General features: G+C 39.2%; 2 protein-coding genes and 1 long non-coding RNA gene across 3 annotated transcripts in view; 2 read left to right on the top strand and 1 right to left on the bottom strand.

Moving 5' to 3' along the window:
- LOC148085116 (NACHT, LRR and PYD domains-containing protein 3-like) overlaps positions 1 to 15,699 on the top strand; it is a 449,698-nt gene that overhangs the window by 409,432 nt on the left and 24,567 nt on the right. The gene's annotated exons all lie outside the window — the stretch shown is intronic.
- On the top strand, positions 940 to 2,966 carry LOC148085129 (uncharacterized). Its single transcript, XR_015710483.1, has 3 exons — positions 940 to 1,111; positions 1,409 to 1,454; positions 2,053 to 2,966. It is a non-coding gene; the product is annotated as an uncharacterized LOC148085129 (long non-coding RNA).
- LOC148085130 (telomerase reverse transcriptase-like) lies at positions 6,121 to 14,496 on the bottom strand. Its single transcript, XM_087785508.1, has 11 exons — positions 14,274 to 14,496; positions 11,440 to 12,634; positions 10,258 to 10,447; positions 9,462 to 9,615; positions 7,972 to 8,127; positions 7,745 to 7,846; positions 7,536 to 7,621; positions 7,153 to 7,269; positions 6,987 to 7,058; positions 6,739 to 6,923; positions 6,121 to 6,592 (listed from the first exon to the last, which is right to left on the bottom strand). Exons 1-11 carry the CDS (start codon positions 14,487 to 14,489, stop codon positions 6,294 to 6,296), a joined length of 2,772 nt encoding a protein of 923 aa, XP_087641634.1. The 5' UTR covers positions 14,490 to 14,496; the 3' UTR covers positions 6,121 to 6,293.

Genomic DNA, 15,699 nt, shown 5'->3' on the forward strand with positions numbered 1-15,699 from the left:
TATTTATATTTTAATGTTGTAGTTTTGAAGAGTTAAAAAACATTTATATTTTAATGTTGTTGTTTTGAAGAGGTACAAAATATTTATATTTTACAACTTTTTCGAGCCTTCAAAAAACAACATTTTACACATTTGGGCAACAATGTTTTAATGTTATAGTTTTGAAGAGGTACAAAAAAACTACAACATTAAAATATAAATATTTTTTACCTCTTCAAAACTACAACATTAAAATATAAATGTTTTTTAACTCTTCAAAACTACAACATTAAAATGTAAATGTTTTTTAACTCTTCAAAACTACAACATTAAAATATAAATGTTTTTTAACTCTTCAAAACTACAACATTAAAATATAAATGTTTTTTAACTCTTCAAAACTACAACATTAAAATATAAATGTTTTTTTACTCTTCAAAACTACAACATTAAAATATAAATGTTTTTTATCTCTTCAAAACTACAACATTAAAATATAAATGTTTTTTACCTCTTCAAAACTCCAGGGTTAAAATTTATATTGGATTTTAAACACTTTGACATTTTTATGAATTTAAAAGGATTAGTAAGCAGACAACAAACCACAACTGAAGATCTTATCAATGGAAATAGTTGAGTTTGTCTTTAAATAAACTCTTTCAATTCTTGTCAAATAGAAAATTGAAAAAGTCACTTGTTGATGAAACTCGTCTCTTTCACAGGCTGAGCTACTGTGGACTGTCAGAGAGAAGTTGTTCACTTCTGTCCTCAGTCCTCAGCTCTCCGTCCTCTAGTCTGACTCTACTGGACCTGAGTAACAACAAGCTGCAGGATCCAGGAGTGGAGCTGCTGTCTGCTGGACTGAAGAGTCCACACTGTCACCTGGAGACTCTCAGGTCAGAACATCATCTTCTCTTGGTTCTGATAAGTTTCTAAAAGTGTTTCTCCTTCATTTCAGTCTGTCATGGTGTCAGATCTCAGAGAGAGGTTGTTCTTCTCTGGCCTCAGCTCTGACATTGAACCCATCCCACCTGAGAGAACTGGACCTGAGCTTGAATCATCCAGGAGGACCAGGACTGGAGCTGCTGTCTGCTGGACTGAAGAGTCCAGACTGGAGACTGGAGACTCTCAGGTATGAACAGAGCAGCAGAACTCACTGACTGAACTCCAAAGATCTTCAGACTGAACATTTGATGCTCAGACTCTTCATCTGAACTGAGCACATGAATCCAAACTCTGAGTTCCTCCATGTTCTCCTGCTGGACACCAGTGGAAGCATGAAGGAGACAGTTGAGACTGAGCAGCCTGTTTATAGATCCATCTTTGTTGTCATCAACAGTCATGACTGAGTCGTCCACTGAGAATGAAACAATATTCATGAAACATCTGAATCAAATGAATCTGATCTTCTGACTCTTTCTTCCTCCAGGCTGGATGACTGTGGACCACATATGTTAGACCTTCATCCATGAATGGTAAGTTTGATTCCATTGATTGACTTCAACATCAAAGCTCATCTGCTGACACAGCAGTTGAAGGTCTTTGTGGACATGGACTTGATGAAGAAGATTCCAGAACAAACGTGCAGATGTTAAAGACTCACAGTTACAGTATCAAGTGAAGCTCTGATTCCAAATCTTCAAGTCCTTCAGCTCAAAACTCTTCAGGAGCTTCAACATCAACATTGTTTCAGTTTGACTGTCAGTGGAGAACAAAGAAATATTTCTGTCAAATATTTGAAATCAGACGTGAGTTTGATCATCAACTCACAATGTTGAGTCACTTTAAACATCATTTCACACATGAATCACTTCATATTGAATCATGTGTTCACTTGAACATCTTCATCACAACTAGACTAGACTCATGTTAGCTACATGCTAGTTTAGCTGCTGACTTCATCTTCAAATCTGACATTCAAGATGATTCTGGGATGTTTCAGTCACATGGTTCTTCTCTCAAGTTCTCAGAAGAATGTTGACAGAACATTGACTCGTCTCAGTTTGGATCAGTATATGATCGTCAAGACAACGTTCTTCCACCATCATCACCTCATGTCTCTTCTTCTCTCAGTCTTCACTCTCACTGGACTCACACACAGCAGCGCCTCCTACTGTCCAACGACAACAGGAACTTGATGGAGGATCAGGATTATCTGGATCATCCTGACAGATTTGAAAAGCTGCGACTGAGGAGTGACTACCACAGTGACTCTCAGAAGAAACAGAGGGAAATAACTTGAAGAGAATTACAGATCAATCAAGAAGATGAATGTTAAGATGTTCCTTCCAGACTGTTTGATCAACTTCAAATGACTTCAATACATGATTATATTTTTACAGCTCGACTCAATCTTGAAACATCCTGACCTGAAGAGGAACAATCTATTCAAAGATACAACTAATGCTTCATTGTTTTGCTGCTCATGTGATTATATATTTTTAATAGTTGTTTTCTGAAGACGTTCCATGACAACAGTTTCCACATTGAACTGATCCTGATGCAAAGAAAGTTGTGGATTCCTGCAGTAAAGTCTTGAAATCACTTTTTAGATCCTGATTTTAAAAGTAAATCATGGAAACTCATCATTTAGATGTTAAAGTACATTTATAAACTACAATATTTTTTCCACAAGTATCGCTTTATAAAAGAGGAAGCCACAAGAATGTTGTTTTACTTGTCTTGTCCACTAGAGGGTAGTCACGCTTTTGCTATGAAGCAGTGAATCAAAGAGAAACTTTTGAGACCAAAGAAGGAAAATCTCTCAACAAAACTAATAAACATCATGTATATAAACAAATTAATTGTACTTTTGCTAACCTGAACTCTAGAATTCAAGGGTGAGATAATTCCATATTGGCAGCTGAAGAAAGCCTAAACAATTAGTAAAAATGAACATTTAAATAAAGTTTGAACATTCTGTTCACTCACTCTCTTCACTTTGATGTTCCCTGATCTTGTTTTCAAATAAATCCACTGGTTTGGTCACTTTATTTTTGTTCATCTTCTGTCCAAAATAATTCACACACACACACCTAAACATGCACGCACACACTCTCTATATCTATTCCCATTAGTGGCCACTTGATGGCGCTAGTGTAGCTATTCCATTGTGACTATTTTCTACCTTTAGTAACGTGATAATAATGAGGATTATTCTGAACAACACCCCATTTAATGACTATTTATAGGAAATAAAGAAGTAAATGACTTTGATGATAACTAGCTTCTCTCTATAGACTACATATTAGTTGACAAGAGTAATTTATGAGAAATTAATATTTATAACAAGTTAAGTATAACAAAGTTTCTTTTGTAACAAAAAAAGATGAAAGATGTAAAACATGTTTAGAGCGCATAGCCCCACCTGATTACTTCCCTCTGCCATCTGGAATGAAGTAATACCAGGCGACTCCAAGCTGAATAATGTTCTGTCAGAACCGAATGAACGTCGGGGTGTCCCTCGGCCCGCCACGTGACTGTCCCGGGACGGGCCTATAACGAAAGGACGAACATGAGCCGCAACTCTATCTCTTGAATCAACAGAGCATGTACTCGAGCTGGATTCACTAGAACTCCCCACTCTCATACATATAATCTAGCTCTGACGTCAATACTTTGATTGTAGATGTGTGCTTGTATAAAAACTGAGTTCAGTTTTGTTGTTTAAAGTCAAGCACGAAGTCTGCGCACAGACACCGGTCACTGCCGTCCCAGGTGTTATACTTCGATTTGTGGAGGAAAGGAACAATCCAGAGTATGTTCGGGTTGTCTATTTACCACTTCCAAGCAAAAGAAATACAAGCTTCCCTTCACGATCGACCAGGTGTCCTTGCGACTCAACAAATTGACAGTCCAGAACAGAATATCGTCGAGCTACGGGAAGCTTGCGCTATTTACATCCATCCGTTCTTTCAAGTTCTGATTCCCGGTGTCCCGCTGGGAGAGCTTGCCTGTTGTCTCCTGTAATCTAATAATTCAAATGTTCCCAGGCGGAGGTCACACTCGCTATGCGTTGGTTCCTGTCTTCACTTCCAACCTGGGGTCAGTTTGTCCTTGACCTTTTGTGCACATCTTCAGGTGTGGTTGCCAGGCAGGTGTGGTATTCTACCAGTGATTTGACTCTAACCTGAGTTGAGCTGGTCTCCACTCAGTAATCAGTATGCATGAGTATATTTTATTATTGTCTTACTTTATATTTGATTATCCTTTTAGCATTCATTTAAGTATGGCATATATGTTTATAACAATTTTAATCTAACAACTCCACATTTTTTTTAATTAGTGGTTGTTCCACAGCAACATTTAATCAATTACCTCTTTTATCAAATATTCATCATCTTACAAACAACACATCATTATCATGCACCTGCACACGCTATATGTATGACCGAAACTATAATAGTCTGCCTGCAATATGATTTTTTTATTGTGCGACATAAGACTCGGGCCCCATTCTGAAGTAGTCATTCATCTTTCCCTCGTCGTGCTCAGTCTTCCAGTCCATCCTCGTCATCTTCAGTCGTTCTGACTGTTCCTCCTCAGTGGGTCCGACTGTTCCTCCTCGTATTCCAGTTGGTCCTCTTCGTCTATGTCCCAAGCCCAGTCCATCTTCTCCAACGTCCTCCAGGTCCATCTTCTTCAACCTACACACAAATAACCTTCATTCAGGAGTAGCTCTGACCATGAATATTTTATTAAGGTAAAAAGAAATGGGGATTTTCCTCATGTATTTATCCGTGTGTGTTTCTTCGGATAGGGGAATGTGTTTGATGAAACTTATCTTTTGTGTACGTCTGTCTACTCATCCAGGTCAGGACATTCCCTTAACTTGATTTTTTTATATCCTCCGGTGTCGGTTATCGGGGCATCCCCCATTCTTACAACAGGACATGGTACCAAGAATCCCCAAATTATGAACATCATTGTCACCAATCCTGTCCACTGTTCATTCATTCCATTCATACATCAACCTCCCCTAGAGGACACATAAGATCTTGTTTATGTTACCTGTCCTTTGGGCTACTGTTGTCTGGGCATCTCATAGATCACCCTGATATTTTTATTTTTTATCAGTCCAATGGACTTTACCAACACCAACGCAATGAACACACTCTTTGTGCTCACCTCGTCAAGCCTGAATACTTATGTTATAATATCCAAAAGCAAAAACGCTTTTTTAACCGAATAGAAGTTTAAAGGCCTTGAGACACAGCACCTATTATCGGGCGTCTGGCGCCGTCGGGCAGTCCTGTGTAGTCGATGCCCCGAGTCCCTTTGGTGTGTATTCCCCAGTCGGGAGTCGGCGTCCTCGTCGGACGAAGAGAGAGGCGGGTGCAAGCGTTCAGTCTGGAGGCGGGAGTCTGGCTCAATGGTCAATCCTATTGGTTGAGTGCTAGGTTTAGCTAGCGAATCAGCGCAGGACAATGAAGCGGTGTCCCGCTGGAACAGTTGCCTGTTGTCTCATTTAATCTAATAATTCAAATGTTCACGGGCGGAGCTCACACTCATGGGCGTTGGTTCCGGTCTTCACTTCCAACCTGGGGTCTCACCGGCTGCGTTGGTCCTTTTGTGCACATCTTCAGGTGTGGTTGCTAGACAGACACAAATGTTTATTCTACCGGTGATTTGACTCTAACCTGAGTTGAGCTGGTCTCAGTAATCAGTTTGCATGAATGTTGATTGTGTGCAGGAACAAAAGTTCTTAGCATCAAGCAGAGTATATTTTATTATTCTCTTACTTTATATTTGATCATCTTTTAGCATTAATTTAATTATGCGTATATGTTTATAATAATTTTAATAGTTAGAAACATTCTAAAAAACACATAACATACATTATTTAAGACTCAAAGAAATAAACTTTAATATTTTCTTTGAGACAAGTTTATATTTCTTACATTTACCTTTAAATGATGAGATAAAAGATGTTGAATTATTTACGACAGTTGATGCAATATTTGACCTCTGACTCGTATTCTTACGAGGTCCACCTGGTATTGAAACCTCGACATAAAAGATTGTTCAAAAAAAGAATCTGTATTTTAAGCTTGTTATTCTTCTTCTATTTATTCTTCTTCTTTTCACGATACAATTGTTCCATTTTAAGATCAATTCTAACAGAAAGGAAATGACATCACACATAGTACAAATCTTTATTTTTCATCTTAGGTAACGTCCACTTCAAGATAGTTCTGTGAAGAAACAAATCATTTCTATTTCAAACAAAGACTTGCTAACAAGTAACAAATGAATGTTCACTGCCTTTGTCTTCCTCAGATTTTCTTCAGAGAAATCCACACAGAATTAAGTTTTTATCTCACATAGGAGCCGAAAAATATGAACTTTAACCTCACAGAGCTACATGTGTCTGAAGTGAACTTTAACCTCACAGAGCTACATGTGTCTGAAGTGAACTTTAACCTCACAGAGCAACATGTGTCTGAAGTGAACTTTAACCTCACAGAGCTACATGTGTCTGAAGTGATCTTTCCAAACCTTGACGTCCATGAAGAGATACAATCACCTGTGAGGACGATCATCAGTTTCTTCTCCTCTGTTGCTGATGTGTCAGAGCCCAGTGTGGGGCTGTAGCAGAGACGAAGATCTGTAACTATGAGAACAAATATATTTCAACCTTACACACTAATGTATGAGCTGAGCAGGTTCGTTCTCTTTTTTGAACACATACAGTTACTCAGCAGAATGTTGCTTCAAACACACTTTATGAATCGTAGAAGTGAAAATAGTCGAAGCCACACCTTGAATAATCCCTGTGCACGTGCAGCGACTGAGTGTCCAGCAGCAAACCACACCAGGGGAAGAGACAGAGACGGGGCAGGGCGTCAATGGTAGGATGGGGACCTGGTGACGTTTGGAAGTTGGTCACCATGTTCTGGTGGTCGACGACAAGTCCGTACTCCTGCACCCCGGAGAGCAAAGTCCTGGTGAAAAAGATGAGAAGTTTATATTTGGCTCAAATGGTTGATGTAAAAAGTCAAACTCACGTTAGAAAAGACTCTGCTCGACATTTGTCTGTTGTAATCAACAGGAAATCATCGACCAGCCTCATCAAACATCTGCAGACACAGAAAGAAAGGTTGTTATACGGAACTGGCTCCCCCTGCTGGCGACACGACACAATGACATCTGTCAACTTCACGACAAACGGACACTTTGTCTTTAGGAAGATCTTGAAACAGCGTGTTCTCCATGTGACCATAGTAGAGGCAGCGGAGCAGACTAGACACCACAGAGCCTCGAGGAATACCTTGACCTTGACGGTACATTCTGGAGGACAAAGAAGATTTGATCTTAGGTTGTAAAGTAAAGATGAGAAAATCAAGCCAGAAAACATGGAGGCTACAAACATCCCCTCAGAACACGTCAGTGATTCTTGACCAAGCATTTATTAAAATAATGAGAATTATTTAAGGTTAAAATTCAACATCTGTCCAACAATGACAAGAACATTCTTCTGTCCACGTCTGCTTCTCTCACATCCGTCGATACTGAATCTGTCTGAGCAGAAAGAAAAGTTAAAAATGAACACTAACCTCCTCCTGTACTCAACGATGGTCCCAGACAACAACCCAGTGAAGAAGTCCAGCTGCTCTTTCACACAATCGTCTGTGGAGAAATGCTGGAAGAAATAAAGATGAAGTGACGAACACAGACTTATTGTATAGTTTCCAGATAAATGCAGCGTAACAGCCGGAGAAAATGAAAACTACGATGAAGAAAATACTTTCAAGGTCATTCTTACCTTCTCTACCAGAACAGTGTGATGAGCTTTCTTGCTTTTCTGCAGCGACGCAACAAAGTTCTTCATGTTGGCTGTTCCTGCAGCTCCGTGGATGATAGTCGCCTGTTTCCACAACACAAATGAGTCGCTTCAGTTACACAACGACACAACACGAAAATAAAAAGAACATTTAATGCTTATTTAATGTAGTTCTGACTTCATTGTGTTTCTGTGATCAGTAAACTCACCTCTCGCACAAAAGTCTTCCGAAGACCTTCTTCCGAGTCGGCCCAGATTTTGGCAAAAGTTCGTACGTTGAAAACCATGTCCTCGACTGATGAAAGCACTTGACCTATGACCTCTTGAAGCTTCTTGTGAGGGTCATGACCTCCACTAACAACCGCCTTGTTCAGGTGTAAACACAAACAGAGTTAAAGGTTAAAAAATAATCTAATGTTGAAGCTTTTTTTCTCTTTTGTGCTCATTTTCAAATCCATAAATATTTGGTTATAAATGTCATGTAAAAACATCTTAAACACGCCTTGTATTAATAGACAAACATCACTAAAATCAATAATGTTATATTGATTATAATCATGTCATATTTACACACAGGAAACAGTCAGAATGTTTGTCCCTCGTTACAAACAAATTAATAATTTCTCTGAAATGTAACATCATGAATAGTGTTGGGCGACTTACTTTAAAATAGTAACTTAGTTACAATTACTTGTTACTTCTTTCAAAAACAACCCAGTTTCTTTACTTTTTAATAGGGAAAGTTTTGTAAGAGGGAAACATTTGTACAAGTGTACGGGTCAGTGTAAGTTTGGATGCTGTGATTAAACAAATCACACAAAAAGGTAAGAACAATAAATTAATAAAACAAATAGAAATAAAAGATTAAATGCACTGATGGTCATTTTTGTGGCAGATGCAGATGTTCAACTCACGTATCCATTCTTCATTCACTTTTAAAGTAATAACATAGAGTTCGAACTTTCTATCATGTATGGATATAAAAAGGATCTCATAAAAAATTGAAGTAAAAAGACGCTTTTGTTACAACAAACCTTTACTCCCAACACTGATGATATATATATACTTAGTAACTATGGGCTTATTTTTGTCTCATAATTATGTGTACATGCACAGAGGGTGATCTGAAAATATTTAATGGTTGTACGAGCGATTTAATATTTCTAACTTGTATTTTGGCATTTACAAATACATTTTTACTTTTATATACTGTATATCATTTAAAAAAAATGTAAATGGTAAAACTTGAAATTCTGTGTGTGAAATTACATTCACATGTCAGATGCAATAACAAAGACTCATTTACAAGTCTTGCAAATGAAAATGATATATTTAGAAATAAAAATGTATTTGTAAATACCAAAAATACAAGTTAATAAGCCGATATCTACCAATGATCTCTTTAAATAATGTTTTAAGTCAATGTCTCCAGGTGTAGCAAAGATACCTTAACAAAGTAAAAGGGTTCGGCTCTGTTGTCCTTCAATGGCAGGAAGGAGGACAGAACTCGGTGAATGTCGCTCTTTCCCCAAACTGTGGAGCCGAGGAGAGACGGAGACTCTCGCACGAGGGCGAGCAAGACTGCATGTAAGTCGTGAAGACGCATCCTGTGAAACTGGACATGAAGGATGAGACCAACAATAAACATCACATCCATGTGTGCAAGTGAGGATCAACAAGAGGTGAAACACATTTGTACCTGTGTTTTGACCTTCACCCCCATGACCCCAGTGATCGCTCTCATTCCACCCGTCTCTGGAACGAAGCGAAGGCGGGAGACGACGCTTGTACTGGGGAGGGACGCGACCTCGTCTGCACTCAACTCTTCCAGCTGGCATTTAGAAACGTGATTTCTAAAAGTCGCACAAACACATGAGACTTAGAGTTGTTGAGTGGAGAACGTTATAAAAGACTTCAGGCTGAAGAAAAAGGAAGCAAAAGAAGAAGAGGAAAAATAACCCACAGACATGTTCAACATTTTAAGAAGCATCTGTCTCGCCTGCAGTTAAATCAAAACTCTGCAGCGAGAATTCTGAGCCGCTCTAGTAGAAGAACTCGCATTTCTCTGATTCTTAAAACTCTTCGTTGGCTGCCAGTTTCTTTCAGGATCATTTTAAAATGCTTCCTCCTCGAGGTATTTTTACGTTTCCATGAGCAGCAAGTGAACTTCACATAGTTCTCACACACAGTTTAAAACCTTTACACAGCAGACATGTTTGTTGTCGTTTGTTCCCGTGCACCTGTGCAGAGCCTGTGCAGGTGGGAAGAGGTAAAGTATGAGCCGCCAGTCATCATGTCTTTTGATCTGAAACAAACCCCAGTTCCCAGATATCTGCTGATTATGATCAGTGGTCGATTGATTGAACACAACGAGCACAGACTCAAGACTTCAAGCCTTTAAATCTTGAGATAATTGAATGACTTTCATGTCGGTCCTCGTGTACAGGACACTGTAGTTGTGACGTCATCAGCAATGTTCCTTCACTTGTGTTCACCTGAAAGCCAAGTTCTGTAATTCAGCCCAGACATCGTAGCGATAGAACTTGAGAGTTTTCTTCCGTCCGACTCTCTCAGTGGCGTAGAAGCAGGATCTGACCAAGCCAGTCACGTAACAGCCAAGAAGCCAGGCCAGGAAGTGACCCAGCAGGCGTGTGCGATATGCCAGCTCACTGGGGGGAATCCTTCCTGTCCAGGAAGAGTGAAGACAGCATGAGAGCTGGTAGGACGACCATCAGGGGCCTCATGTACTTACACTAAAAATGTACACACTGAGAAGTTCACATCAGAGACGCATCAACAATGTTTGTTGTTACATGTCTGGATATTAAAGTATTCACACACATGTTTCTCTTTCTACACACTGATGATTCTTGTTCATTTACGACAACATGATGAGTTTTATACACGAGTGTTCATCAGTTATTTTAGACAATTTAGAAAAATTGTCAGAAAATATAGGCTTGTTTTGATAACATATTAAAATGATCCACCAGAAGCTGAACAGGTTTGAATTGAAGCTCAGCAAGAGCAGGTTTTCCTCATGTGATCTGAGCATCTCCTTGAAAAACACACGTTCAGTATCACATGATGACTATATGTATGTAAACAGGAAACACTTTTATTCCATAAACGTAATATAAATACGCATGTTATCCAAACAATCGGGAGATTATTACTAACATCATTAAAAGTCACTGATTCTCTGCAAGAAACTATTCGTGTTAAAGAGCATATTTCTTCTGTAAATTAAATCTTGTTGACCATAACGACGTCCACTCTGCTGTGATTGGTCAAGCATGGAGGTTTGTCACCGCGCGCCATCAATCCCCAGAATACTCGCTCCAAGGGACTGGTTGTATAAACAAAGCGGGCGTGTCTACAGCTGGAGGAGTGGTGCCATTATTACATCATAATGGACTCTTGTAACCTCTCGTTCGCCCAGATCTCAGAGCAGCTTTATAAAGTAATGAGTTGAAAACATGGTCGTGATGCTATTAAAAGGTGAGAAATCTTTACTGCAGCTAATACGCCAAAAATCCATGACGACAAAAGGCTAGAGAAATCTAATACTTTAAGGAACATGCAAGATTGTATTCTCAGGTTGTTTTTATACGATGAGTTAAAGAAGTAGCGTCATGTTTTTCTTTTAACTTATACTATTCAATTGTTCTCATTACCTGTCTTGTTGAACTGCAACCAGTTGCAATCGTTGACTTTCATCTTCAACATCACTTCCTCGACTGATATCTTCTCAAACCTGCCACTGCGCAGGAAGCGTCCGACTCTGACGTAGACGTGTCGTCGGTTGTCCTCCGAGCCCCAGAGCTCCGAGGGTATGACGGCGTCGAGGCACTTCCTCGCCAACAGAGAGACGCGGTGAGCTGCACAGCACTGGCGAAGGAGGAGGTTCAAGTCCTCGCGCCCATCCCTCGCCCTCCTCACTCGTGGACACAGTCTGTGCAGGAATCTGGTGTAGGAACATCTCTGGTGCCGTCTCAGCAGCTGGCTGAACAACGGGACCATGTACAACCAGCGCCTGGGCAACTTCCTCTCGTCTTTCCCCAGTTCTTTGAGACACTTTGGACCACTGAGGAAAACCATCCTGACCAAATCTTCGCCAGTTAATCCTCTGGAAACATCCCCGGTCCTCCTCTTCCTGTTGAGGATGAACCCTTGGATTCCGGTGCCTCCGTATGCAAACTGCAGCGAGCGGATGAAAGTTTGTGCTGGAGGCACAGTTTTGTGAGGCGATTTTGAGGCGTTTTCTTGGTCCGGAACCAAACGTGTGGCGTCAAGAGATGTTGAATCAGTTACTACCTCTGGTTCTAAACTGGAGACTTCACACAATCGCCTCCTCTTTCCGGGACGTCTTGTAACTTCATCGTCATTCATTCGACACAATTTTCTCTTGACGGGAGCAGATCTGCCATCGTTTTTAGTTCTTGGACGATTTTTGGTGCATGGTTTCTTTCTTAGAGCTGAAGGTGTTTTTGAATCTTTCTTGTTCTTTGTCCTGGACCAGGACTGGGGAAAGAACCTGGAGCTGGTCTCTGGGGTGGGAACTAGTTCATCGATGGGTGCACCACAAACTTGAAAGAGACATGTTGGGGGGACGGCCATGAATAAGGAGCAGTTCTCCAGCAGATACCGCGACAGATCAGAACCCAGACGGTTAATGATCTTCATCCACAGGTCACTAGAACGGATATAGGCAGCATTTTGATACAAATGACTTTGGAAATGAAAGCGATCAATAGTGTGGTCTCCCTGAGTGGAGCCGTCAATACTATAGCCTGATGTCAAGACGTTTCTCTTTTGTTTCTTCTTCAAAGTGTTCAGGGTGAAAGCCAGGAGTTCAGATGGGGAACAGATCTATGAAATCAATAAGCAACATCGTTATAACATTTACATTTCAACGTTTATATACTTGCATGTCATTTTTATTAAAAAATAAATAATAATAAACGTTTTTTTGCCTTGAAAATTAAATTCACTCACTTTCTACTCGACCTCATGTCGACTAATGTTGGGATAATTTTCAGAGTCATCTGTTCTTTTTAGAGTTACAGACAAAAATGTTTGTTCATTTTAATGTAGCGGCTGGAGCTCAGTTGTCTTCGCCTTCATCGTGCATTGAAGCCTCGACCTTAGAAAGTGTTTTGAAATGCGCTTATGAGGATTAACCTATAGCTGGCGCTGAGAGACTAGAAGCTTCTACAACAAATTAAAATATAGATATATCCATTTATTTTTTTCGGTTGAGAAGTTAAAGTAAAATGAGTGAAATTTAAATTTTGGCTGAACTAACACTTCACATAAACGACTATCTGGTAAAACATGGAGACGTTGTAATACTTGTCATATAACTACATTTGATATTTGGAGGAGGACATGTTTTTATGCGAGTGAAGACAGTTCTTTATTCATGGAGGTTGTTTTGTTGTATCTGTTTGGTGTGTGTTATGAATACAGTTGATATGGCCGAGTTGTGTTCTTCTACATGTTGACATCTTCCTTTTAGTTTGTCAATTTGTTGGTTCTATCCTTCCTTACGTTTATGGCAGGAGGCCGTCAACATATGCTGTGTCTCAAATCGCATACTACTCTTAGTATACTAGAAGTTAGTGTGCATCAGTTTAGTGTACGTACTAACTAGTAACTAATTCTCCACAGATAGTATGTCTCAAATCAAACTCTGCTGCTACACACCAACAGGAAATGACGCGACAGCTTCTTCTTCTACTTCTATTTAACGATGATTTCAACCAGCTGTAGGAACACTAGCGACACCTGCTGGCAGCACGTTTTGCAACAACTTTTGGAAAAAGAAATAAAGAAAAAATATGAGAAAATAAATATTTGCGAGATATTTAAGCTGGTATCAGCAGCGAAGACGTGTTTATCCTTCTACTGCTGCTGAAAATGCACCTGTAAGTATATGAATATATATGAATATATATGAATATATATGAATATATATGATGTTAATTACGTTTAAAACGTCATTAAGATGGCGGCTGTTTAGTGTGGTTAGTGTCCATCAATCCATACTCAGTTTTGTGGGCGTGTTAGTACGCCAATTTAGTGTGCATGGCGCACTAAATATCGCATAATAAGAATTGAGACGCACTAACGCACTAAAAATACTAACTTTGAGTACGCTAGTATGCGATTTGAGACACAGCACTACTATCTGTGGAGGATTAGTTACTAGTTAGTACGTACACTATCCTGATGCATACTAACTTCTAGTATACTAAGAGAAGTATGCGATTTGAGACACAGAACGAGTCTGGTTCTGCTTGAGGTTTCTGCCTTCTAAAAGGAAGTTTTCTTTTCTCCACTATAGTCTGACTTAAACGACAACATGTGTCGAGTTAACTTTGTCATAAGAAACTTTATATCAAATTGAATTAGTTTTGCTGAAAGGTTGTACTCGAACCATCCGAACACTGTTCGTGACGATAGGTGTCGCTCTTCAAACGAGTCCTGGACTGAACAGGTACATCACCTGCTCACAGCTCGGTGTCTCGACTGGAATCTCGTCGAAACAAACGAAAATGTTTTCAACGAAGGTTCTGAAGCTGCGCGAGTCCAAGTCCTGGACGAGCGACGGTTCGTGTCCCTCCGAGAACCAGATCCTCTTCGAGAACTCCTCGAGAGTCTCCACGTGAGGATACAAGGCGCGGAGAACGTCGAGGGCTGGAGACAGATCTGGAGAAGACATGTTTACCGCAGAGAATGCTCTGCAGACGCTGGTGACGTCTAAATCACCCGCCGTATCAATAACCAATGAGCGTGTCGCTTACTGAAAAGCGTCCAATCAGGAGTCTTAATACTAACAGGCGAAGTCAGTCGGTTTTTATTATTTTATTATCGTTTGTTGATTGTGTTTGTTATTAATACTTTAAACTAATATGAGTCAATATGACGCATTTCTTATATGTCGCGTTTAATCAAAAAGTCGAGGAAAGTAAAGATTTCGAAATAGATATAAATTTACTGAAATCATTGTTTTATTGGATAACAAACATAATTTGTAATACAAATTTAAAAAGTAGATAATTTTTACATGTTCTTGAATTAATGTTTAAAAATGCAACAAAAAAAAGCTTAATCTTGCTGACGTCATAGAAAAAAATATGAAAAATTAATTACATGAATTTAATAATGTATCTTTTGAAAAAAACGTGTGTATTTGTGTTAAAATGACTCCAAACTTATTGTATTGTTGTCTAAGATTCATTCACACAGTAGCTCAACAAGTTTAGAGAAAGTGGGTGAAAAAAAAAGACTTTTTCAACCATGCAAGTAAGTAAGTCATTTTTATTTGTATAGTGCTTTTCCAGACCAGGGTCACAAAGCGCTTAAACTATCAAAACAATATGTGTGGGTTTAGACAACATGTTTCCATTAAAACCAAGCAGTCGCTTCTTAACTTCACTATTTTATTTCTTAAAAAAAAATAGAACAAAGTATCTTCCAAGTCGTGAAAACATCTCAACCATGGCAGATGTGTGACCACCTGACACTCTCGGTGCTGGGCAGCTGCAGGATTCACTTTGGTAAAAAAAAATAGAGCTGTTACCATGACAACAAGAAGTAACGTTATACTGATTATATTATTTTCCTCTTGAACAAAAAGGTCTTGACTTAGTGTGGATCGGTTGTCGACAGACCAAAAACTTTCCATCCATCCAGAGAATCAGCGTAAGAATAAAATCAGGACAGAATGAATTTTCTTTAATCAGTCGACTCTGGAACATCGAGAAGAAAATTAATATTATTTTTTAATTTAGAGCCATTTATATTATTTCAGGTTAATTCAACCCATGATATTGATTTGAGTCTTTTTACATGAACACAGGTTAAGGTGACAGTCAGTGATGCTTTGAGTTAAGTTATGTACCACTCAGCATGAAGTCTCAAGTTCTAGT

Source organism: Callionymus lyra, chromosome 2 (genome assembly GCF_982586985.1).
Source record: "Callionymus lyra chromosome 2, fCalLyr1.hap1.1, whole genome shotgun sequence".
NCBI lineage: Eukaryota > Metazoa > Chordata > Actinopteri > Syngnathiformes > Callionymidae > Callionymus > Callionymus lyra.

What these genes read in the sequence shown, in the direction of transcription:
- LOC148085130 (XM_087785508.1), bottom strand. Translation starts at nt 14,489, where the DNA reads ATGTCTTCTCCAGATCTGTCTCCAGCCCTCGACGTTCTCCGCGCCTTG. An exon ending in GGAAGACTTTTGTGCGAGAG is followed by an intron (nt 7,847 to 7,971) that starts GTGAGTTTACTG and finishes TTGTGGAAACAG; the next exon opens with GCGACTATCATCCACGGAGC. An exon ending in ACACTGTTCTGGTAGAGAAG is followed by an intron (nt 7,622 to 7,744) that starts GTAAGAATGACC and finishes TATTTCTTCCAG; the next exon opens with CATTTCTCCACAGACGATTG.